A 26,161-nucleotide genomic window follows, 5' to 3' on the forward strand; every position below is an offset into this window, starting at 1 on the left:
CCTGTTAGTCGGGGATGTTATTGCATCCCGCACTAATTCCACAACAAGTTTGATACCCTCACGATTTAGCCTATATCTCTTGATCAATTCCCAGTCTTCCATTGTCTCCAAAACATTTAGTCTCGCAGCCATTTTCAGATTCTTTGTGAATAGGTCTTACTGAGTTAGGAGTCCTCTCGAGGACTTTTAAGCTCTCCTAAACTTAGGTGCTACTTTTAGGCCTAAAATACTTTGTGAATTGCTCTTAGTGAATAAAATTAGGAGTCCTAAATTTAAGACTGACACGCCCATTATGTTTAGGAGTTTCTCCTAAATTCGCCAGTTAGGAGCTACTTTTAGCCCTAAGATCCTTTGTGAATACGGCCCCTGAAATATACTTGTGGTGGTAGCCGAGAACTTGACCAAGTTACTTGAAATGGTCTACAGACCTTGTTGTGATCAGTTCTGTGAGGGAACTACTTTATTTCTACAGAACTACACCTGCCAACAGTATCACCACAAAGAAGGAAGTGTTCTCTCTCAGCTAGCTGATGTACAGCTCAGCAGCCTCTCATCCATGAGTTAGAAAAGATCAGTGTATTTAAATGGCCCTACATTTAGAGGATAATAATGGATATTTGGATGATCTGCTCCTTTAAATTCCTCCTCCGGCACAGGTCCAACCTCTTGGACCACCTCACAGTTTGTTGGTCTATGGCTAAAAACATGTTAATCCCCCCGCTCTAAACTGATCCGGCTGCTCAGCTCGGACAACTCTGTTTCCTTGTTGAAGTCTAGCTCCGTGCGCGTGTGTGTGTGTGTGTGTGTGTGTGTGTGTGTGTGTGTGTGTGTGTGTGTGTGTGTGTGTGTGTGTGTGTGTGTGTGTTTGTGTAAAATTCATAGATGCTTAAGGGTGGGGTAGGTAAGTTTGACCGGCTCAAGATACACTTTGTGTTATATTCCATGGAATGCTCTTAACATCCCGATAGCAATGAATATCGTAAGTGCTTTGACAAAAAATCCATAAAAAAATGTCATCTGTGGAAGCCGTAGTGCTGTGTGGAAGAAGAATATTACTGGACAATACATTGTAGTTCTTTATGGTCCTAAACCAGACCACTTCACAATATAATACAATGCTTATACAGATACAACAAACATTTACCAAAGAGCGTCTGCAATTACTGTTTGACTGCACAAAAAAAACTGAACTTGCAAAAATAACTATCAGTAGCGATAACCACAAATGACTATATTTGTGATATGCAATTCAAAAGCACCTGGCATTAAGAAATAAGTATTTTTGGACAATATGGTAGATAAAATGTGTCTGTCTTTCTCCTGAAGCGTACTTGGTTAAAGTGTTTTATTTGTTGTATCACACTGTATTTTAAACCTGCTGTAACTTTGTCATAAAGCAAATTATAGCATGATTAGCAAAAATGCAAGAGTGGAAATATCAACTATGATGAAGCTTCCAAATCCAACCCCAAGTTAATGTTTGCAAGCCAACTAATTAAATTAAAAGGCTGTAATGTGGTTACTGCAGCATGATGGATGGGCCAACACATAGAGGATGGTGTAATTTCCCTATGAATGATTGATGGATGATTGAGAACAATTGTGTTAAGACCATTCGCTATGTAAAGGTAGTCCTTGGATGAATGAGCCGTCTACATGTCAACACAACCCTTGACAGCTAGCATGAGGAAACCTATGCTTTTACAATAACATAAATCTGTTTCTTGATAGTTATAGAGCTAACCAATAGGGAGGGCCGTATCTTGGTCAATTCCCTGTGGATCTCAATACCTTAAAGAGGGACAGGAGGCATCCAACATCCGTTATGGTGCGTATTTACTGCAGTGCTAGTGCGTTAAATGAGGTTAAATTGTTAACATAGGTTCAGGAGCATGGCCACGCCTAAAACTCCGCCTCGAACCACGGCCACCCCACTTATATCCGGCAAAACTTCCGGCCACTGATTGTCTCCATCCTTTCAAGGACTGACAGCCAGACCGTGATTCACGCCGCGCGTCGTCACGGTTCAAACAAGCTTAACGCTACCACGAGAACATTCAACTCACAATGGATCCCGAATTGCTGATCAACTCACCGGAGTCAGATGAAGATCTCTTCGACATCGGCTACCCGCCATCCACGGTTCAGCAGTCGGATCTAACGGCCCGTCCACACAGCGGCGTGCGTTGACGCTTCACCATTCACCACGGGTCGTGACGTCACAGGCCTCCGTCCTCCTCCACGGACACAGCCCGGCTCACCAGCACGACTACCAGGTCGTATTGCCCTCCGTGCCTGCTCTCTCTGTGTCTGACATGTCGCAGCTCATGTCAACCTTTCTCTCGTCACTGTGCTCACAGGCTTCACAAAATCCCCTTGCACATACATCACTTCATCCCTCCATCCCTTCTTCTTCTCTACATTCAGCAGTCCACAGCAACCCAGCTTCTACTTACCTTCCTCCTTTAGCAGCTAACCCCGTAGCAACGGCGCCTCACCCAGTAACCCAAGGGGCCACGCTACATGCTAACCCATTAGCCGACTCTTACCCAGTACCTTCTTTTCTAACTGGTCTATCCTTTCCCCCTCCCCCTCCCCCAATCCCTTCCCCAACACCCAAATGTTTTTCCTCCCTGTGCAACCAGCTGCACTCTAGCCACAGCAACACCACCCATCCAGCCAGCCTCCTCAGTCTATCGCCCTTCCCCCGTGTCCCCCGTCTTGCGTCAGCAGATTCTCCTAGGTAACTACGTAGACTTAGCTCAGCTACTACAGCCATCAATCATCGACACTAGCCAGCCCAGGGAAATGCAGACCAACTTCGGTTTAGTCCAGTTGCGAAATCCATCAGCTCTGAGGTCTAAGGGCTTATCCCCCGCAGAGTTAGACGAGTACTTCCTCATAGAGCTCGACATGGCCTTACGCTTCGGAGGCTCAGGTTTTTACACCTACCACGTCCACTTCGCTAGCCAAGCCGCCGGCCGCATCAAGCAGTTCAACCAGGGAACATACTGGGGCGCTCTGGACTCCGAGCTTTACTGCCGCATCTTCGCAGCACGCGCATCCCTCTCTTGCCAATTATGTGGAGGCCCCTCCCACCCGGCCTCAGCATGCTCAGTCAGCGCTCCACCACCTCAAACACCTCACTCACTTCCCTCTCCATCACGCAACGCCTCAGACTTCAACCGTATCACCCGCAGGGAGGCAGGATGGCGTGTAATAACTTCAATGAGCTAAGTTGCTTTCTCTCTAACTGCCGCCTAATTCACATCTGCTCTTTCCGCGGCGTCGCTCATACCAGCAGCACCTGCCCCCACAACCCAACCTAACGTTTATGGCAGAAAATGTATTTTCCCTTTAGAGTGTGACGGAGGCCCGGATCTGGGCAAACCGCGCGTGCATCATTCTAACTCCTCAATGGTAATGTTTAGTTGGATTTAGAAGTGATCAACAACAAATGAAATTGGCCCAAATGGACCAATCCACGGAGCACCTCACACACCAGGATCCCTTGGCTAACTATCAGGGAGTCCCCATTGACTTGCATAGAGCTCCCTGAACGCTGGTAATAGACGAGTTGGGATGGCGGAGAAATGCTCTCCGCAGACCCATTCTCACAGCGTTATAAACCTTTTTCTTACTCAATATCAAGCCACACTTATTGTTTTTACTTCGGCTGTGAGTGTTTGTGTGTGTTCAGGATGAGTTTAGCTTGTTCTCGCTGTATCGCCGACCCGGAAACCTGTCCGCTCATCGCAGCAGCGGCGAGCAGCAACGACCAATCAGAGCACACTGGGCTCACAGGGAGGGGGGGGCAGGAGCTCCAACAAGCCCTTTAGGATAGAGAGTTAATACACATACTATACAGAGATGCTGTATGAGAAACCAATGTAATTTTGGAGAATTGCACAATTTTTAAATTCTAGTAGACCTCAACAATGGAAATATGATCAGTAGAAATGGCCATGACATGGGACCTTTAAGTTAAATCAAAACTGTGAACTAGAGTTGATGCTATAGAAAATGTATCTAAATCCAAACTATTGTAAACATACACCAATCATATAGCTTCTTTGTATGTGTTAAATGGAGATTATCTTCTTTCTTGTTGCTCCTTTGCATTAGGACTTTTGTAAGTTCTGTTTTTGTTGGGTTTGATAGGCCCTCTTACCTATAAAGCACATTCACCTTGATTTTTCTACACAGTACAAAAACATCCAACTAGAGTATTGAGGTGAAAACCTTTGGCTGAAGAGAGGTATTGTGTTTGGGAATATTATCGTATACTGCTGACAGCTAAGGTAGTTATTACCGTGCTGCTGTTAATAACTAAAATCACTTTTTTTGTCATTTTTCGTAACAAGGACAGTACAAACCTTAAGGAAAGTGGAAAAAGAACGTGTGCAGTGCTTGCAGCTCAGCTTATACGTTCATGGACTGGTCATTGTGGAAAGTTGGCTTGAATTTTCAATTTCAGAACTAGCCTATCTACTGTACACACAGTCAGGCAGGGGAGTGTAGATAAATCACAAACTCAATTTGATGCTTCTGACTTATTAAGGCTGAAAGAAAACCAAGGTTTTTGTAGAGGCCAAAAGGGAAAGGTAGCACACAAATCAATACAATGAAAGTGTTACCATGGTGAGGAGAAGAAAACAAGTGAAAATGAGAAGGTGATACACAGCGGTATATTTGTTTTTGTGTCAAACTAAATTGAGTGTCAGTTATGATGGTGTCTGTGTTGGCTGTTGGAGGGTGATTTATGTTGATTGACAGGAGAACCTGGGGATCTTGTTTTCTTTTACAGACCTGACATTCAGTCGCACAATCTCTCAAAAAACAAATATGTGTGTGTATGGGAATGATTTTAGAGTATTTGGTTTCTAAGACTTGCATCATAAGCGAGAATACAAAATCCAACGGGGTTTTGATGATTGAATGCTTGATTTAGTAAAGACAGATATAAACACATGTATTTGATGCCTTTTCGTGTTGAATAAAAGCAAGAATAAAACTATACACAAAAATTATATACAACATAAGGAAATTAGGTGTTTTAAAAATAGCATAATTGAGCTAGTATTGCCCCTTAATACCCAATTTATATGAAAATTAGACAATATTTGTTTAACATCAATATGTGGTTTAGATGTTATCAGTGTTAAGGGGTTAATATACATTCATAGATTTGATGGACAAAGACCTAGGAACCCTATGGCTAAAATTAAAAAAAGAAAATGGATTTAAATTATAACAGCAGAGTCCAGACTCCCCGGAGCAAATCTTCATTAGATGTTTACTTTTGAAACACATTATTGTTCCTCTTCTTACAAGGAGGTTGAATGACACAAATGTATTTGCTCTGATTATCTTTCATTACTAACAGATCCAACTTGATGTCATTTTGGTTAACCTAATTGCATACAAAGCAAATGTGGTCAATCTACCTGTTTGATCCATGATAAAGACTCAGCATTCTCAACATTAATAAAAAGCTCCTCTGAGTCACGTTGTGAAACCTGCGATGAGGGTTTCATCGATACAGAAATGAAATGAGCCTAGTGAAGGTCAGTCTGTATAATAGACTATTGTCCAACACAGCTTGAATCACAATAGGAAGATAACATCTTTGCTGAGCGGTGCCTTAAAATGGTTAGCCTTTGTGTCGAGCAAAATGTTCCACTCAAAGAAAAAAGCCGACTGTTAATCTATGACTGCGTCTCTCAAGCTGCAAGCGGACTCATCACTAAATGTACTTTGTTAAAGGACATCCTCATACTTTTCAAAATACATGGGCACATTTTATTTAATAGAAACAACTTACCTACCAGTTTAAAATAACAACACATTGTATCAATATTTTTATCTTCAAATAAAAACTGAATAGACTACGTTTTCAATTCAAAGAATGAACAAAGGTCAAACGGATGTGTTTTTATAGCGCTTTCATCCAAGCACTCAATAATTCAACTCATTCACACACACTGATGGTGGAGAGCTTCCACGCTATGAGCTGCCTTGACAAGGAGAACAATTTGTGGTTCAGTAAAATGTTCCATGGATATTTCAACCCGAAGACACAAAGAGCTAGAGATCAAATGGCCAAAGCTGCGATTATCACATTTGTTACTGGGGCATTTATTTTGATAGTTCTCGTTCACATAATCTATGTTTTGAAGGATGCACTTATTTCCTGGTCTTGATATGCATACATTCTCCAAAACACAATCATTTTGACACATTCTCCAAATATATTGGATCTAGTAAGGGCTGCGCTCTTCAGTTCAAACTTCCTGTCGCACTATTTGACCAGAGACCCCCCCGATAATGTTCCTATTTGGCTAACAATAACTGAAAAGGATTAGCAATTTTTTTTTAATATTTTTTATAAATAGGGGGGGATCATCACTTTACACTAAAAGAGATCCAAATCTAAAACAAATTATAATTACATTGCATGTGCTTTATTATTTACGACGGAGTATTAGGGCCAGACTTAGAAGAAAAAAAACAGAGATTTCGAGAATAAAGTCGTAATAATACGAGAATAAAGTCGTAATAATACGAGAATAAAGTAATAATTAGGAGATTAAAGTCGTAGTTTCATAAGTGACTTGAGAAGCGGGCTTGGAGGAGATTGTCTCCTTTCTGCAGGAGGAAATGTCTGCTTCTGGCCGACTACATTACATTACATTTAGCTGACGCTTTTATCCAAAGTGATTTACAATAAGTGCATTCGACCAGGAAGATACAACCTTGAAGAAAACAGAATCATATAAGTACATCAGGTTTCATAGAGCTAAAACATTTCAAGTGCTACTCAACTGGCTTTAGATAAGCCAGTCCTTTATTAGTATATAAGTGCTTTGTTAGTAATTCTATCGCTCGAAGTGGAGTCGAAAGAGAGTTTTCAGTCTGCGCCCGAAGATGTGTAAGCTAAGATTTCTCCTGTCCTGATTTCAATGGGGAGCTCATTCCGATTCCACTACAAGGCTATGTCCTTCTGGAACCAAAGCCTTGATTACAAATCTTCTAGCCGCCACCAGCCTCCTGCAGAAAGGAGACAATCTCCTCCAAGTCCGTTTGGTTCTTTCTTCAAAATAATAGACATAGTTTCTTGCATAACCTTTTCAAAGTTCTAATACTTAATAATATAATCTGATAATCTTATGCTGATGTGCCAAAAGATTAAGTATTTTGTTATTTGAGAAACCTAAACTAAAGTACGGCTTCACAAGATGCTCCACATTCCTCATTTTATTGCAGGACGCTCCTGTTGTCTCCTTCTCAAGTCACTTATGAAACTACGACTTTAATCTCGTAATTATGACTTTATTCTCGTAACATTACGACTTTATTCTCGTAATCTCTCTGTTTTTTGTTTCTAAGTGTGGCCCTAATCCCATCGTACAATCACCCTTTAAAAAGGATGAAGAAAATAATTATATATATATATAAAAAAAAGATGAAACTTGATTTAAAAACATCAAATGTCAGCCATAAATAAACATGTTTTTCTTCATGTCTATGTGTTAACAGTACTAAAGCATGTTTCATTAACTACTGATTGAAAAGTAAAGAGAGAAGGGGGGAAAACGCTACAAAGGATGTAGCGTGGTTTGTATCTTAATAACTCGGATGCTAGATGCCTTGAAGTGGATCATTTGAGCAATAATCTTCTCCATTTTTCTAGGTATACTTCTAAAGGATCCTCTGTGTATGCCATCATGATCACCAAGCCCCCCAAGCTCACAATGCTACTACTGGGACCCAAAACATCTGCCGTCACTAAGGTAATGGGATTGAAATGATGTTGTTTATGTTGTTTTTATAGATTATACATATATTAGCGGCTTTATTAGCGCCTAAAAAAAAACAGTGTTGTTTTCTCACACTGTCATATTGCTCATTACTAATGCAATGCTAATTTGAGCGTCTTGATGGTTTCTGATGAAGGCTATTTTTCAATCAAATGCCAGAATGAACCATAATGACATGTGCTGATTTGCATGAAATCAAAACGGTTTAATGTTGTGAAACAGACTGGACCTGCAGAACAGTATAGCAACTAGGGCTGTACCCGAATATTCGAATATCCGAATATTAGTTCGTTGGAGTACTATTCGGGTTTCAATTTCGTTATTCGGATATTCATTTTGTTTGTTTTTTAGTTTTTTTCCCCAATTGAATTTATTGAAATCTCCAATATCAACGTAAGAGCTTGTTCTGGGGGTGCTAACACTTAACCATAAACGTTATCGTTTACTTTCTCCGTCATATGTAGATATTACTTTTCTCCGTTAATCTCTGTCACGTTGTTTCCATAGCAACAACAACTTCCTGTCAACAGTGCTACCCCTCCTTCAAAATGAAAGCATGTCCATAAACAGGAAGCCAAGCCAAATTACACTTAAAAAATGGTATTCGGGACAGCCCTAATAGCAACCCAACACTAACATATACGGTTTCTCATGTAATATAACAAACTAAATCACACATTTCTCCCCTTCTAAGGTGACTTTGTTGGGAAATTCGAAACCTCTCCCCTGGTCTCCGGTTAGCCCGGGTGGGGGTCTCACTGTCCTTCTGCCTGAGCTGCCCTATGCCCCCGGGCAGGCCTGGACACTCAAACTGGACGGCATCCTTTAAGCCTTGAACCTTTTAAAATGCTGAATATCATGATTTTTAATATCTCAGGTTTTAATTATCTTTCTGGGATATGGGTATGCACTATGGTTAAAGGGACAGCGCTTGTTTAATGGCTTAGTATTTGTGCCAAACATGAAAGAATGAAACACTCCTCTTCAATGATTCCTTTTGTAGCTCTGAGGACTTCAGATTGAATGTGTCACTGCCTCTTAATTGTGCTCTTTTAGATACAAATATTGAATGAAAAGTGGTATCTTCTGTTCGGCTTGTGAAGCTCTCCTGGCAGCTCCCCAGCTGTCCAATTGCTGTTTCAGAAATAATTAATTAGGAGGGTTTGTTGGAAAATAAACCGTTTACATACAATGCACTTTTTATTTGTTTTACTGTATACTCTAAAAACCACTGAATAAAAAGATGATTTGTTTTTTCTGATGAATAGTCATGTTGTGTTATACATTATATGAGTATTGATGTTGTTCCAAAGAAGCTCTGGGAGGGTTCAGTCCAACTACAAAAAAGTTACATTTCCACTTACCTGAAGTGCTGTTTTTTAATCTAGACTGTTTTGGTTGGAGTTTCTGAGTGTACAGATAATGAAAATGTGCTCTTTCTCTTGAATATAATAGCATGATGGCACTCGACTGTTCCTGCTCATAGCTTGACTTTTTTTTTTTTTCTTGCAGTGCCTGTAGGGTTTTGAGACATTCAGCGTCCCTTAAGGCTAGGTCAAGAAACAAAGTTGTCGAGCTGTGTCTCAATGCGCATAAAGCATCCTTCAGGACTCATTACTTCAGGAACTTCCTGTTTCTCGCTGCTGAGTTGTGCTCAGACACAACAACTGCCTCTAAAACTTAAATCCTATCTGACTTTCTGGAGTCTCGAACAGGATGTACAAACCTCGAGTGCTTTTTGCACCCAAGTGTGATCACTTAGTTTTCACACTCCGTAGTATGTTCACTATTGGGCAGCATTTGTTTCCCTCCCTGTAACTCCCTTAAAGATGACCTATCATGCAAAACACAACCCTCTCTATTTTCCTCCATACCCAAATCTCTTAAAAAGGGGCTGCAACGGATCTGATACAGACTGATCCAGATTTGAACGTCACAGAAGTGGCGCTACGGCTATTGGGACCAACTCCACCAATCAGGAGGAGACAGCCACGGACATTGCCGTTCGAAAGCGCTGGAGACGCTGTAGTACATATGCCAGGCCTGTAGATGGTGCTGTTCTCACAGAATCAGCCCATGCAAAGACAGTGTTAAATTTAGCGAAATGAGGAATGGCTAAAATGCATGATCTGTTTGGTATTTTGAAAAATAAAAAGTATAAATATGCCTTATATAGGTATGGTCCTACACTATATTATTCAAATATAGCATGATAGGTCCACTTTAAGTGCCTCTGGATGGCATTACTCATTCACCTCCAACATTTTCATATTTGACTAACTAGCTCTACGCTGAATGTCAAAACCTCAGTGAGACACTTTATATTCGTAGCAGCAGGATTTCTTTATGAGTGCAGTTTATTGACCACAAATATGGTGTGAATGGACCAAAATATACCCTTACTGTGTCAGTCTGTGAAGTATACCCACAGGGACTGTAATTTACTAAGAATGCCAGAGCTAAGTTATTCTCTGTCCTCTTCTTTAACCTTCCTAAATAGATGTATGTGCTCAGCTCGACATTTGCATTGCAAATTGCGACAGGCAGAGAGACGACAAAAACAGGAAAGAAAAGGAAAGTTTTCTTTTGACCTCTGATTTGCATTTTGGATGGCGCTTTCAAATGTGGTTCCACTGCAAACATTTCCATCTACTTAGTTATTTATTTCATTATCAACAAGATGTAATAAGGCCAGTAGCTGAGTAAACATGTTTTTTTCTGCAATTGAACTATTTTTTCCTCTACAATCTGTAGAAAATATATTTTCTTAATCCGCTTGTATAAGCAAAATGGTCTTGCATTAACATCATTTTCTGTAAAATAATTTCAATAGTTGGATAGAAGATCTCTGCTGTCATGTCTCATTAAATACAGCTTAAGACGCTTAGCTTAGCATCAGGACTGGAAATGGGGAAAGAGCTGGCTCTATCTCAATAATAACAACATCCACTCAACTGTACTTTTACAGCTCAACTTAAAATGTTGTTGAAGAGGGTATGTTATGCTCATTTTCTGGTTTCATATCAGTATGTAGTGTCTCTTCTTTAAAGAGTCCTCTCCTGCTGATGTTCAGGTGTATATCAGTATGTAGTGTCTCTACTTTAAAGAGTCCTCTCCTGCTGATGTTCAGGTGTATATCAGTATGTAGTGTCTCTACTTTAAAGAGTCCTCTCCTGCTGATGTTCAGGTGTATATCAGTATGTAGTGTCTCTACTTTAAAGAGTCCTCTCCTGCTGTTGATGTTCAGGTGTATATCAGTATGTAGTGTCTCTACTTTAAAGAGTCCTCTCCTGCTGATGTTCAGGTGTATATCAGTATGTAGCGTCTCTACTGGGACATGTCTTCATGCTTTAATGTTCAAAAAGCTCTTTATTTTTCTCATACTGCCTGTGCTGCAGCATCTCTTTTCACCCTCTGTCTGAAACCAGAGCCCAGTCTGCTCTGGTTGGTTAGCTGGCCGGCTCTGTTGTGATTGGTCAACCGATTAGAGATGTCCCGCCCCTTAGCCTATATCAGTACAATGTGTTGGAGCGCTAGCCAATAGAAGCACAGGGGTTACAAAGGGATGTCATTATGTTTCAGAAGTAAACAAAATATTCATATTGAGGCATATTAAGAAAGAGTCAGAAAATTCACACAAAAGAAAGACTAAGTAGACACAGCACCTCTCATTTAACTCGCTAAAATAGCTTTATAATAATCATATTAATAGTAATAATATTAGCCATTAGAAAATGTTTTGACAACGTTGACAGTGTTACATTCTGTGTTGGGGGTAAACCAGGTCACAGTGTGCCATCTCTCCGGGCTTCAGCGCTATCGGACGTGCTCCTTGGACACATCTAGATCCATAAAACATACAAGATCAATAAATAAATGTGTATGTACAAAATGAGAACCACAGCACAACAAACATAATCATGATTTTACACTTCACTGTGCAACACCCTCCACTGTCGTCCAGCACAAACTCAGCATCTCCTCCGTCACCGTGGTGTTCTCATGCATGTTGTGTGTCCACTGGTGGCTTAATGAAACAAAGTTAATGTCTTATGGCATTGCTATTGCTATATGCTCCGGCCAACTTTTTTTTATAGGAGAAAAAAAAGCATTTCATGTTTGTATTTACAATATGCTGTCTTGGCACTGAATCAAACGTGTAGAAAACAAGAAAACTCAAGATAAAGCTGAGCTTAAAGACAGAAAAGCTCGCTGTGTCAAACCCGTTTGATCAAAGATGATGGAGTGGAGAGAAGACAATGAGGGGCTATTTTAGTTTTGCTACAGTATAGAGTAGAATACAGAGAGTGGAGAGTCTGCAACAGTTTGTTTGTCCGTGTTTTCCTCATCTGGCAGAACATATTAGGTTAAATGCAAATGGAGAAAGAAGGTCGTAAGTTTGGATAGTCCATTCAGTCCGTCTGTCGAACGCTTACTTTCCAATTGTGATTTCTAACTCCTCATTGGTGTGTCCATCATCGATCCCAGAGAAAAATGTCTACCCAGAGTTATTGTCACTTAGCTTTACTTCTACCCCATCTCCTCAGTAGCAGCAACTTCAGAAGTATCGTCATGTATTCAACGTTTTTTGTTTTGTTATCGTACACACTACTCGCCCTTGAATAAAGAACAATGTTTACCCATAGCTATAATTGACAACACCATTTATAATAATGAGAGTGATTGCAATAATTAATCCTTTTAATGACAAGAATCATACTAATAATAATAATCATATTGTTATAACAATATATGTCATATTGAGAATAGCAATGTCCATTGGCAACAGGTATTTACATGTTTGTAAACGCTAGGGTGGCAGGGTAGGATTTTGATAATTACACAGTAATTGCTCAGTTGTTTCTGACCCACATGGTTACCTGTGTGTGTACTGTAAAGCAACACTACAGTGTCAATACACACACGCACACACACTAAACACACACATATGAGCACATTTACACCTCAGTGCTAAAGGCACATTGGAGTTTCAGTTAGACATCTTCTGGGGTTCAAGCTGCTCTGCGGGTGTGAAGTGAAACCTCTAAGAGGAGGGAACAAATACATATTTAATGTAGATTTGGTATGGATAAGAATTAGAGTTACAATTCTTAAAATGAACTAAAATAGACCCTTTTTTGATACTGTTGGTGGTTGTCTTTTTCTCACCAAAGGCCATTGAATGTATTTAAATTCTTTAATGCCTTTTGTTTATAGGGGTTACCAGTTTTGTGGTGGGGTCTGATTGAAATTGTCTACATCTGCACAATACATTGACATATAAAACCAACCAATACAATCCAGTGTGATCTTTATTAAATATCAGCTTCACTGTTTACTGTTCTACTAATGTGCATAAAGTTACTGCTAAAATCCAAAATGTCCTATTGTTCCCTCAGCATTGCTGACTGTGAGTGCTAATCAAAAATGCATTTTCAAAACATAAAATGGTTGATTTCTTATTTATTTGATAGTTGGTATATTTTAAATATTGCAGGGAGTACTGGAAGAAGAAGAAGAAGCCACAGCTCTGGTTACTAAGCCAGACAAAAAAGGTCCTTTGCCATCCCACTGAGGTTTACCTCCAGTGGCTTTTTCCCCCAGAGCAGCTCTGCCTCAGTATATATCAAATATCTGAATAACTAAAACTCAAATCTGCTGCTACAGCATCCCTTCTGTTGCACTTTGTTGTAAATGTGCAGCATACAGTCCAGCCCACACACATTGGCTACAATTGAGCTCTTTCTACGACCACAACATCTTTCACTGCTCTACCAGTCTCAGAAAATGGCTACAAGAGAATCTGGGCTCAAATGATTGCCCCTTTTTATTCAGAGAACATGGACAACATTCCTGCAGGACTGATCCTGTATTATCAGGGTCCGTCTGTGTGAGAGAATCCCCTGAGCGCAGAGGCATGGGTCGGGGTTGGAGACACTGCTGCTAGAAACTGAGGTACTCGGAGGTGTCCTGTCCGTCTGGCTGTCCACGAGTGGTTTTTCCACTTCTAGAAAGAGGTGAAAGGGTTCGTATAGCAGTCATTGTGGTGTGTTGGTGAGTGCTCAGATCATGTTTGTCCAATATACACCCAGGCTGCTATTTCTAGCTGAGGCTCCTGTATTTATACTGTGAAGATGGGTAAATACGGAACAAAGGAAATCAAAAACCACCAAAATGTGTTTGCTATGGACCTGTTTCAAGGCAAGGTGGCTGGCTAACACCGTAACGTGATCAATAGTATAGAGGACAAAGTCAAGCGAGAATTGAAGAAGAAGTAGTAGTTGCTACGGTGGATAAAAATCCCACAAAGCCTATTTGATTCCTGGTGTTCCTCAAGGCCGACTCCTCGTGGAAAGACCATACCACCCCTCTGTGTGTAGGTCTGAGGATTGTGAGGGTGGAGTCAAGAGGCCTTCACAGTGGAGTAACAGTAGAAAAGCAGGTATTTGTGCTTTGTTTGATGAGGGCTGTGTGAAACACCACTTTGATGTTGTTGAATTTGAGGGGAACAGAGGAGGATGAGTCGACAAAAAGGGCTGCAACCCACAGTGCTGCAGATGAATTAAACATGTCGACTGATTCTCAGCCCTTTTTTGTAATTGCCAGGGCAGCTTGTTTTACATGGAGGTTGTTAAATTGTTCTTCTGAGATTCAAATCAAAGCATTGATTGCCAAGTGTCATAAGTCCTCCAAGGATGTCTTCTTCGTACAAAGGTATGACTCATTTAATAACGGCATTGTAAAATCCTGTCAATAGTTTTCAATCACAAAAAAGGGTTCATAAGCTACAAAATGTACTCTTATCAGTCAAGATTCTGCAACATTTTTCAAAGGAGGTTTGACATAAAACATGCAGTAGTAACATCAACAAAATCCGTCAGTCTTATGTGTGTATTGCGAGTGACAGTGAGCAAGACAAGGGATGGCGTGTCAATTTGATAAAAACATTTTCTTTAACAATATTCTCTGAAGATTTGTATACTTTTTCTATTTACATATCTTTCTATATATATATACTGTAAACTGTGTTCAAAGAAAACCTCCACATATAGCTGGTTAGGCACATGTAGTTGGTTCTAAAGGGGAAATACAGGGAGGGGGTACAGCAGTATATGTTGTTAGAACCACAGACAGATATACAGTAGGCCTAGGGAGGATCATACTTGGCAATAAACACTCTTGCCAGTTATACCCTGTGAACCTGACCCAGCACTCACAAACTCAAGATAATATTCATTTGAAATTATTTTTCACATGTACTGAGTCTGGATATGCCACACAGCTGTAGTATCACACAATGCTATAATCTATCATAATAATAATAATACTGTAGTATTTCACATTTGATATATGCTGCTTTTGTACATATACTGTACTCAATGGTCTTTACTAATCTAGAAATGTAGATTATATTATAAAATATACATCTCCCATTAAAATATCCCATTTTGCCAACACATTCCAAATCCAAGTGTTAGAAAAGGAAAAAAACAGGTCATGCTAAAAGGTTCTTAAAATGTGTTTTTTTTCTATTTCAAACTGCTGATTGGCACCACACACACACACACACACACACACACACACACACACACACACACACACACACACACACACACACACACCGAAATATCTGTTCGCACATATAAATAAATAAGACCCTTTCATAGCTTTTAAAATCGTGCCTAACTGGAAACACCAGACAACAAACAAATAAATAAAGAGGAAAGGTAAGGAACACACAGTGCAACAAACAGTATAACTCCATTCAAACCAAGTGTAACCTAATCTCACCAAACACTATCAAGTTGCCTTTTTGTCTATCATTTCACCACAAGGGGTTTTCCTCTCTTTGATGACTCTTTGGACAGGCTTTGGGGAGGAGCGATATTAAAAACGACTTATTTAGTTTTCTTTCGATTCTGATACATAATTTCCTTTTTCCGTCAGCGGTGTTTGAAACTGAGAGGATTGTAGTTAGGCGTGGGTTGGTTTCTGCTTCCTAGCTCTCCCCACTTTTACTTTGTGATCCACTGCTTTTTATGCAAACGTATCAAGTCCATTCTGAAGATATAAGAGAAGAGAAGAGAAAAAAAAGAAACAGAACTTCTTTCATGGCTGTTTCATCAGGGCGTTTGATAATTCCTGACTGAGGTTGAAAGAGCTCTCTGCAGACCACTGTTGTTGGTTTGGGCCCTCATTTGACCACTCGGTGGTGCTATAATCTCACAGTGAAATAGGGACCGTATCAGTAAAGTCCTGAAAATCCACCAAACATATCCCCCTAAAAATTCCCCGCAACCCCACCCCTGAACACTTGAAACTTCAGAGAGACTACATAAAAAGCGGAAAAGCAATTTTTTGTGTGTGTTTGTGTTGCTCTCTAGCTGTCAAGGCTGTGATGCTACACCGCAAAAGCTCCCTTTGGCAAACATGAGTGTGCACACTATGTACAAATAGCACTTGCACATTCAAACAGCCTCACAGCTGAATGATGAGGAGAGGCCATGGATAGGCAGGAGGATTGAGGGAAAGAGACAGAAAATAGTTTCATATTCTTTTGACTGGCTGCCTGGGTGGACAGATGGTAACTGGGTGAAAAGTGCCAGCTGTAGTTGACTGACTATGCTTGGAGAATGTTCTTTGGGGATTGCCAACCATCTGACTTTAGGGCATTTAAACTGATGGTGAGAAATGAATCCATGTTTATTCATCCATACTGGTAGCATTCAGGAAATGGCAACAGGAGATCTATAGGGAGGTTCTGTCGTCTCCGCAGAGGTTATGTTCCCGTTAAGCCCTTTATTTTCAGTGATGGAGAAGTGCTGGGTGAACACGCACAGGCATGCTACTACTGCGTGAACCTCCGCTGACTACTGCTATAAAAGTGGACTGTTTCTTGCTTGTCAGCCAAAAGGAAATTCTTAAAAAAGTCTATAACTCATATCTGCTTGCTACCGTTTCAGGTCTAGGCTTCTGTGTCAGTAACATTTCCAAATTTCAAGACACTAAAATGGCTGTCATTGCTTGTTTAATGAGCAAGAGTAGTGAATTGTAGTTGTGAGAAGTGAAGTGGTGCTCAAGGGAGGATATCAGATAAATAGCGATGACCTGTAGAAGATCCAAAAACTCAGAGAAAGACTGAGACAGGTCAGCTTCAGGGGGGCTGAGGGTGAGTGAGGAGGTGAGGGGGCTTTGTGTTCAGAGTCGAGTCTGGGCTTCGGGGATGTAGATCTCGATGCTGTCTGCGCTCTCTGTGGCCGAGTTCTGCCTGAAGGAGGCGGTACGCTTGGTCTGCAGGAGCCTCCTCCTCGCTTCTGTCCTCTGACGGTCCCCGAGGTCCAGGGACTTCTCCCTCATGGGTAGGGTATGTCCACCAATGCGAGGGACCACCAGGCCCCCCGACCCAGCTCCTCCTCCACCGCCACCGATCACATCCCCGACGCTATCCGCCCGGAGGCTGCCACTCACCCCGCCTGCTGGCTTCTTTGGTAAGGGAGGAGGAAGCTTCTTATCCTCCTAACCCGGCCATGGTGAGACGTTGGTGGAAAGGGACAGTGGATATATCGTGTCGGGTGGTGAACAAAAAGGTTGTATGGTTGTACAAAAATTCCATGCAACAAAGAGGAGATATTGGGAAAAACAAATAGAATGGCAAAACAAAAAAGGTATAATTTCAGTGAGGAAGAATCACACACCGAGACATTATGAGAAACAAATAATCATAGTTAACAAAATAAATGGGAACCAAAAAAACATCCCAGCATGCATCGGCATCGGGTGACACAAAAGGAAATGAAATGGGAGAATAAGGAGGAAAACGAAGATGTAAAAAGGAAAAGAAGAGAAGAGAAAAAATTGTTAGTTTGTTATCAAGAATAATGTAGTCAGTATCAGAAAGTGAGCTTTATCGACAGTAATGTGAAAGACAAGGACTTTTCCTCTCAGCTGCAATACATGCAGAACAGCTGATATGTATTTCGATGTTTTATCAGTTTAAGACTCCATGTTCTCCTGTGCAGTTCAGTTCCTCTGGCTGTTGTGTATATTCACAGTCTGCAAAGGCTTGGAGGGCACGACCATCTGCGCTACTCTTCTGCACACCGCCATCTTAGCTCTGGGGGAGTGGCGTAGGGAAACCAGGGCTCTTTGGACCCCCAGGCCTCTCACCTTCTTTTCAGGTGGGAGCCTCCAACCAGAGTCCTTGAGCCTCTGGAGGTCATGAAACTTGACCCTGACGTCCTCTATGTTGAGCTGGAGCAGGTCCCAGAGGCCTGCCAGGTCCTGAGAGGTGGGCTGGGGGGGGGGGACATGACTTGTGATCAGAATCAGAAATCAGAATACCTTTATTCGAAAGAAAAGAGCCAAAGACAGCTTCATCTTGACTAAGAAGCATAACAAAATTATTAAAGATAAAAAAAAAGATGGGTGAACAAACAATATCCAAGAGAGAAAGACGGTTAAATAATAATTTTTGCTACTGTTCCTGCAGCGAAGCTTAGTTTGCTTTTAGCTGCTGTGAATCTCAGCAAAACCATGCACCATTGATAATGTGTGTTGCCATGATCTTCTGTGCTATCACACATACTTACCACACTTTGTTGGCAGAGGCGGAAAAACTGCTGGACCTTCTGAGACATGAGCATCTGGGCACTGCCAACTGCATTTCGTATCAGCTCAAGAACTACGGAAACAGCGCACATGTCGTTTTAGAAAACCAAGAATCATCATTGTTTATTCTTTTCTCTCTGATCCTTTTTGACCTGCCGCTCAAACTCACCTTCCTCTGGCAGTTCGTTCTCCTCTGCCTCTCGCTCCATGTTCTGGCACCAGCCCTCCATCCTCTCCACCTCTGTCTGCAGGAGGCGTAAGAAGAACTCTCCGTCTCTCATGCAGGGCGAGGCGCGGCCAGAGTCGGGCAGGCTCCGGGGGCCCTCCAGTGACGGCGTCCCCGCCCACGCTCTCTCAGAGGTGATGGGCAGAGGAGAGTGGGACCGTGGAGGCAGGTGTGGGTGCTGGTGGGGCCGCGGGTCCCCTGGGCAGTCCTCCGTGGTATAGCCACCCTGGATTAAGTCCTGTGATAGCATTAGAAAACAGTTGGACACTGTATTTTGCAAGACACTAAAGATTTTAACTTGTAGATATCATCATGAAACTTCCCTAGCTGGTAACTTTCATTAAGACACCATTTTTTTGTATTACAAGTTGTCGGTAATGCGATGTTTAAATATGCAATTGAGGCATTATTATTCTTTGTCATTATTTTCTAATTTGCCTACATATGATTATTTAATAAAGCCCATTTTTAAAAGTTTTTCTCATTTTGTTGACATATAAGAGTGTATTTGTTTTACAGAGAGATCTTTTTTTTAGATCTCTTTGCCACCATTTCATTAAAAACTGTCAACATCCTTACAGATTTTCAGGGATAAAATGTTTCAATATAAATCAAGCTATACATTATTGATAAACAAACCCTTTTGTAAAAACCTGCAAAACATAGGAATGCATACACAGTATATTTAGAATAAAATAAAGACATAATGTGTATTTTGAATGTTTCTTTCCACTAGTCTGAAATAAAACACGTTTGTACCTCACCCTCAATCCTCATGTCTTAGTCTAGGTACTTGTAATACCTAACTCTACATCAAAAGGGGACTTTAGACCCCTGAATGATGACTGATAAGATACAGTTCAATAGTTTAGGCCAGCATATCCATGCAGAACTACCTCTCTGTAGGCCCATTGTCCCTGCGTGTGCACGGTGCGTTGGCACTCTGTGTACTGGCTTGCTGACTCCGGCTCTGAGGAGTGCCTTTGGAAAGAACAGCCGAACTGAAGACTCTTGTCCTGCATTGGCACGGCGATGCTGAGCCCGTGGAAGCCCTCGGGGTCCAGGTCGGCTTGCACGCTCGCCGTCACGCTGTTGGAGCGCTTGAAGCGAGCACGCCTGCAACACAGGGAGTCACAGCAGGCCCAGAACCATCCGGTCACACAGAGTATCGCATGCAAAAGCCATATTCAAATCAGTTTTTTCTGAGTCAGGCTGTCACTGCAGTCACTACTAATCGCTGGGTTGTGTTAAGCCCTGTTAAATCCTTTGGCATATGACGCAGCAGTGTGTGCAAATGTCCTGTCAATAGACTCAGTGATGAATGTTTACTTTATAACACATTTATACCTCCCCTCACCCTTATTTGCTGTGTAAAAAGGCGTTGGATGTGAGTCATCCTTGAAGATGCAGGAAGTGGGGGACATTGGGGTTTGGGAGTGTGTGATGTTGGGGGTGCTCGCATGCAAGTGAATCTGACCCGTAAGTGATGCTGGATACAATTAGGAAAAGGGCTACATGACATGTGAAAATCATGTTGAGTGTATGATTTGCAGTAGTCATGGTTACAGTTGATAAAAACAAGACATTCTTGGAACAAAGTGTTAATGAGTTCAAGCTGTGATCTCTGATGAAATGTTAAATGAAATAATAGGATCTAGCCTAGAAATCAACCAAAGGTGGCTGCACTGTTGGGCGCCCAGGAGATGAAGGCTTTTTTTGAACATTATTTATTACAATTATTCACATAAATTAGTGTGCAAAGACCAAAAGCTCTTGATAAAGCCACATTCTTTCCCCGCAAAGACAAAATTAGCAAATAAACAAAAACATATCATAGTTTGGAGGTTTGTGTCCATAATTAAGGCAAGCTAAATGTAAGGCAAAATAAACACATCTCAAGTTTGTAAGAGACTTCAAAGACGAAAACTTTCACCCTGCTTAGATTTCATGTTGTGTTTCCGTTACCTTTTGTCATCTTCCACTTGGACTCCTATAGAGTGGACCTCTGTCAGGGCTTTTCCATCTGGGTCTGAATCTGACAGAGTCTCTGAGCTGTCCACCTGGAGCAGAAGAAAACACAAGGCAAAACAGTAAGACCTCATACAAAACTGGAATTTAAGTATTTGTTTTCATAACAAAAGGCTACAGCCAGCATCTGGTTAGCTTAACTTAGCATACATATGCGACATAGCTAGCCTGGCTCTGTCCGATAGCAACACATCTGCCTCCTAGCACCTCTAAACCTCAATAAATAGGAAGGTGTGAGTGCATTTCCCCTGGTTTTAAACAGAACTGGGCACATAACTATAAATAGTGTGTTTAATAGGCATATTTTTCATTTTGGGGAAAGGCCGGCTAGCTGATTTACCTGTGACCTGTTCATGCTAAGCTATGCTCATTGATTCCTGACTCTTGCTTTGTATTTAACGCACACATAAGGAGTCGGACCTATCTTCTTAAATTACTCCCTGCAAGTCTCTACATGTTTCTTTACCATGTACCTTGTGTATTTTAACTGTATTTTGATTAGTGCTGAAAATACTAGTCATTACATTTAGTTGATCAATAGAATTTGTCTGTTGTGTTTATCTTAAATGTGACAAAGCCTCGATTTCTCTCAGTGTGGGGACATGATTAAGGGCTTATTTAGGGATATGTTTCACAGTTTGGCTAAACTGAAATTGACCAAAAGGGGAGGCTTTAGTTGAGGACGCAAATAACTGAATGTCTGTCAAACTAAAGGCATATATTGTATGGCGACTGCTCTTAAATATTTAGTTTACCTTTTACCTTTGACTTTGCAATAAAAACAACAATAACATATTTAGCATATCATGATTATCAATGATCTTCTTGCTTAGTTATGAATTCTTTCAAGGTTGTAATTGGAAAAGCATGCCTATGTTTATACAGCAAACCACTTCTAATGGGTCTCGGGCATTTCACTCCTTTTTTTATTCACATTTTGCACACAGATGTATCAGAAATGTATCAACATTTGTTTTTTGGCAATGATTGACAGTCCTCTTGAGTGACAGCAGCTGCTCAGCTGGCAGGCTGCTTGAGTGATTTGTCTCAGCTGGGTTTGGTAAAGTTTTAAAATCCTGCCACACCCAGCTCCTCTGCTCCTTCTCTCTCTCTGTGTTTGGTTTCCAGAGGGTGAACACCTTCAGTTCACCTTCAGGTCCCTGTGTGTTATTTTTAGTGGCCCAACGTCTGTAAAAAGCTTTTATTTTAGCCCCATTTTGTTTTGGACTCTTAATTGAATTGTATCCTATGTTTTGAGGCACCTTATGAATGTCATCAGAACCACACTAGTTTAGACCTTTAGTTGAGGTTGGGTTTTTTCCATTAGCAGAAACATCTTAATTTTACTACATTGCAAATATTTTATGTCATTTTACGAAATGTAGTATATATAGACAACAACTCTATCGGTCCACTTTATTAGGCTGTTAGTTTGTGAAAAAGCCCTTAAGAAAGCCCTTTATATCATCATTAGTGACCTATTACTTTAATTATGTCCCTTTGAATGTAATTTGTAAATTTCGTTTCTGAATATTTTGATATTGCACTCACTTCTTTTATACCTTGGACCTCATCTTAACTTTTAACAGCTGTTAGTTTGTGGGAAAGCCACAACAAGATAATTAAAAAGAAGACAAAGGAAAAAAGCCCAAGGCAGTAACAGTTATCAAAGCATACAGTTCAAGGCTGTAATTTCAACAACTTGCTCAATATTTGCACATTATTATGGACAACAAGGTTTATAAACTCAGGAGAAAGGAATGCTCTGACGGAGGGAGCAATTAGTACAGAAGCAGTTTCTCTGACAGTTGTCTTGTGCTAATCACTGCAGAGTAGCCAATTGGTGGGCAGTCATCATATGGCTTGCATTTTTGAAATTATATTTTCGCAATTTTTTGTACATTGTATTCCATTCTAACAAAACATTTATTGTAATGAATTTCCTATATGCACCATCCTGATTTTGAGTTGATCAGAATAGTGCAACAACAGCTTAAAGCTCTCCAACACGTCCAAATCTGGGAAAAATTCAGGATTTGACAGAACTATTGGAGAAAAAGAAAATAGATTTCCCTGCATTAGTTGGCTATACTGTATTGAATATGCTTGGTATACTGTCGTTACTGTCTTCACACAAACCAAGCAATTTGCATTATTTTTGACATTTATGTATTAAACTATTATGGGATTGTGACTAAACTAGTTAGTGGCAGACTTAATTAAAAAGGGTAACATTTCCTTCCTCACCTGCGTGGCGATGGACGGCCTCCACTTTCTCCCCCCACGCCCGTCGTCCTGCCCCCCAGCTTTGCTCAGCACCATGCTGTTCTGAGGCAGAGAGACGGACTTCCCCAGGCTGCCCGCGCCCCGGCCGTCCCTCTCCCTGGACGGCCGCGGTGGCCCCTCCAGCAGACTGTCAGCCGAGCTGCTGTGTTTGGCCCTCACTCCGACTCCCGGGGCCCCTCCGTAGAGCACTAGCTCCCGAGAACCCCTGACCCCATCCAGACTCTCTGCAGAGTTGCTGTGTTGTCGCGAGCGTGAGCCTGTGGCCGTGTAGTAGCCCCCCCTGGAGAGGCGACCCGAGGGGCCGTCAGAGCTGCCCAGGTCCACCGAGTTGCTGTGCTGTTTGGAGCGCCCAGAGCCTGAACTCGGGGCCATCTGTCCACCGCCCTGGAAGTAGGCATCCTGGGTGGACTCTGTGCTGCTCTGTGCTCGCACCGAGAGAGAAGACTTGGACATGCGAGGTGGGAGTGGGGGAGGAGCACCTTTACGATAGGGAAAGACTGAAGTGACAAAAGAGCGAGAGAAAGGAAGATAGAGGCAGTTAAAAGCAAAATGGGGACCACATCACCAGGGAGAAGGGGAGGTGGATACTTACAAAAGGGACAGACTTGAAGGTGAAATGAAAGAGAGAGAAATGAGTCATACAAGTAGGTAAAGCAATACAAAGAGGGAGAATAAAAACAACATAAATCATTAAATAATAATGCCAATGTGACAGACTCATAAAGGCAACTCAAAAGCTCTATTTCTTTTCACCCCAAAATTCAGCTTTTGGTATGAATGTCAGTAATAGGCAGGATGCAACGTGGAGAAAAAAGACAGATGTGACAGAAGTGACAAAATAAAACCCTTTCCCTTGAGCTAACCTAACTGTGCTTCTGAGGAAGATGAAGCAATTTCCTGAGAGAAGTATTAAAATGAGGAGCGCAAATTCTGTCTCTTTCTCCTCCCTCAAACACACATGCGAGTGCACACAGTGTATTTACTGTGAATAAAGGATCAAACTTTAATGCATCTTTTTCACAGTCTAGAACACCTACCAGCTTGTCACAGTTTACAAAAAATATCAGGAAGCTCTGAGCTCCAGTGTGCAGATGTGGGTATAGATATGTGTGAGTTTGTGTACAGAGAATGTGTGTCTATCGATGATTTATATGACACTTCACAGAGGCTTTTATAAATATCAGGAGGGATTTGCTGGCCTAAGCTTAGACATTTGTGTCCTGCAAGCTAGTTTCTCTGCAGACTCCTACACAAACACACAGATTTACTGTGAGTGCTTGAGAATAGTTACACAAAAAATGATCAGAGCAAAACAATGCACGAATGACATTCAAATAAATGATGGTTGATATGGAGTAAAAAGGCAAAAGATTGAGAATGCACCAGTGAGACATACGGAAGACAGAAAGACGGGGAGAAAAAGCAGCTGGAGACGCTGAGCTATAATCATAATTATAAACCCTCCTGTACCTATTACTGAGCCTGTGGAGGGTTGTGGGAGAGATGAGACACAGAGATGACAGAGAACAAAGAGAATGCAGAATAACATGCATACGATTCTGTGCTTAGAGCATGCACACATTTACACAAACACAAAGAAATACTGCAGAATGATTAGGGGGAAAACCGAGACCATAGAGATTGAAAAGAATAGAGAATAAAAAATAATAAAAAATGGATGCACAGATTGCACACATCTGTGCAAGGGGTCTGCGGTTGTGTGTGTGTAATTGTATAAACTTGCTTTTGTGTAGGTAAGCTGACAAAATCTGTCAATAGGGAAGTTACTACTCCCACTTTGTCTCTCACCAGGTGGCCACCATATAAAAGGTAGCCACACACACCCTTACAAAACACAGATGCTGCATAATGGTACGCCAAAACACACACACATGCATGCATACACTCACCCGCCCCGGCCTTGATGCTTCCCTGGGGGCCCGACATGGAGAAGACGGAGAGGCAGTCGTCGTCTTGGGAACAGCCGGCCTGGATGGCACGGACGTAGCTGTGGCTGCGCGTGCGGAAAACACCGGGAAGGTCCAGGGCCTCGACGGCTTGAGACTCCACCTCCCCGAACATGGTCTCACACACCGCCTCGAACTGACGGTTCAACGCGTCTCCCAGCTGAAGGAAAGGACACATTGCTGAAGTCTGGACACCTCAACTTAAAGAAACTTGTGAATACACGGTTTACACAAATGGAGCACATTGTTACCTGTGAGCTGGTCAGAGAGCGGGTGTAGCTCCGAGAGCGCGTTTGGGTTTTGGGTGTAGTTCGGCTGTTGGGGTAGGAGTCTGTACACTGCTTACACGAGTACCTGAATCAAACAAATAATGCACAAAGTCAGCATTTCTGACGACTGTAAAAACAAAAGGGGACGACGAGAGACAAAAGTAATTTTTTTACTGACTTGATATTATATTCTTGCTGTGTAATGATGTCTAATCTAGTTGTGCTATTTTTGTAAATAACTCACTGCATCAACACACATTTAATGAACCAAAACTATCAAATAAAGATTCACTAAGTCAGTCTCTGTAACTGCCAGCTGGAGTCACTTTGAGTGTTGTGATGCTGCATTCCCATGTCGAATAGTAACGACCGCAGTGCATCACATCATCACTAAAATGGGTTTCTCTTGTTTGAATCCTACTCAACATTTCACTAAATTAATTATTCATGTATTTTTTTCACAAGTGCAGTTAAATCTGTCCAAAAACAGATCCCAAGTTTCCATAGAGTTTTATCATAATAGGAGTAATGCTGTCAAAATTATATCGTTAACGGCGGTAATACATTTTTTGAATTAATTGCGTTAAAATATTTAACGCATTTAACGCATATGTGCAGAATGGCCCTCAAACACCTCACTCACTGTGTCGTTTTTCAATAAGAGGCCCAGCCCTGAAGGACGTTGTTGTGGTGCGGCAATAGATACTAAGACTAACCGGTCTTGTGTAATAGTTTTACTACAAGATAACTCTTCTGCAGTGGTGCACTGGTTTTCAAAAGCTTTTGGCAAAGACCAGAAGCCATAAAGTCTGTCACCGATGACTTTAGTTTAGAGACTACAGACCACGTTAAAGAGCCGCGGCTCAACCGCCTGAAATAAAACGAATGAAATTGTAGTAAAAAGTACCACCCCCGATTTCGGGTAAAGAACATACCCACATTCGATGGGGGTCGGCA

At 41.4% G+C, this 26,161-nt stretch overlaps 1 protein-coding gene and 1 long non-coding RNA gene across 2 annotated transcripts in view; one reads left to right on the forward strand and one right to left on the reverse strand.

Moving 5' to 3' along the window:
* The first annotated feature begins 7,681 nt into the window (after positions 1 to 7,681).
* LOC104952715 (uncharacterized) lies at positions 7,682 to 9,081 on the forward strand. The gene is made up of 2 exons (XR_799135.1): positions 7,682 to 7,793; positions 8,515 to 9,081. It is a non-coding gene; the product is annotated as an uncharacterized lncRNA (long non-coding RNA).
* Positions 9,082 to 16,169: 7,088 nt separating this feature from the next.
* The window catches only part of dlgap3 (discs, large (Drosophila) homolog-associated protein 3), a 54,375-nt gene continuing 44,383 nt past the window's right edge, over positions 16,170 to 26,161 (reverse strand). Inside the window, exons 5-13 of the mRNA XM_010779584.1 lie at positions 25,187 to 25,289; positions 24,879 to 25,095; positions 22,930 to 23,465; positions 20,620 to 20,714; positions 19,551 to 19,770; positions 18,598 to 18,892; positions 18,402 to 18,501; positions 17,988 to 18,132; positions 16,170 to 17,336 (exon numbers count right to left, since the gene is read on the reverse strand). Coding sequence (XP_010777886.1) covers positions 17,019 to 17,336; positions 17,988 to 18,132; positions 18,402 to 18,501; positions 18,598 to 18,892; positions 19,551 to 19,770; positions 20,620 to 20,714; positions 22,930 to 23,465; positions 24,879 to 25,095; positions 25,187 to 25,289 — 2,029 coding nt within the window. The 3' untranslated portion in view covers positions 16,170 to 17,018. The remainder of the gene's footprint in view (positions 17,337 to 17,987; positions 18,133 to 18,401; positions 18,502 to 18,597; positions 18,893 to 19,550; positions 19,771 to 20,619; positions 20,715 to 22,929; positions 23,466 to 24,878; positions 25,096 to 25,186; positions 25,290 to 26,161) is intronic.

Source organism: Notothenia coriiceps, unplaced genomic scaffold (genome assembly GCF_000735185.1).
Source record: "Notothenia coriiceps isolate Sejong01 unplaced genomic scaffold, NC01 NC01_scaffold00020471, whole genome shotgun sequence".
NCBI classification, from domain to species: domain Eukaryota; kingdom Metazoa; phylum Chordata; class Actinopteri; order Perciformes; family Nototheniidae; genus Notothenia; species Notothenia coriiceps.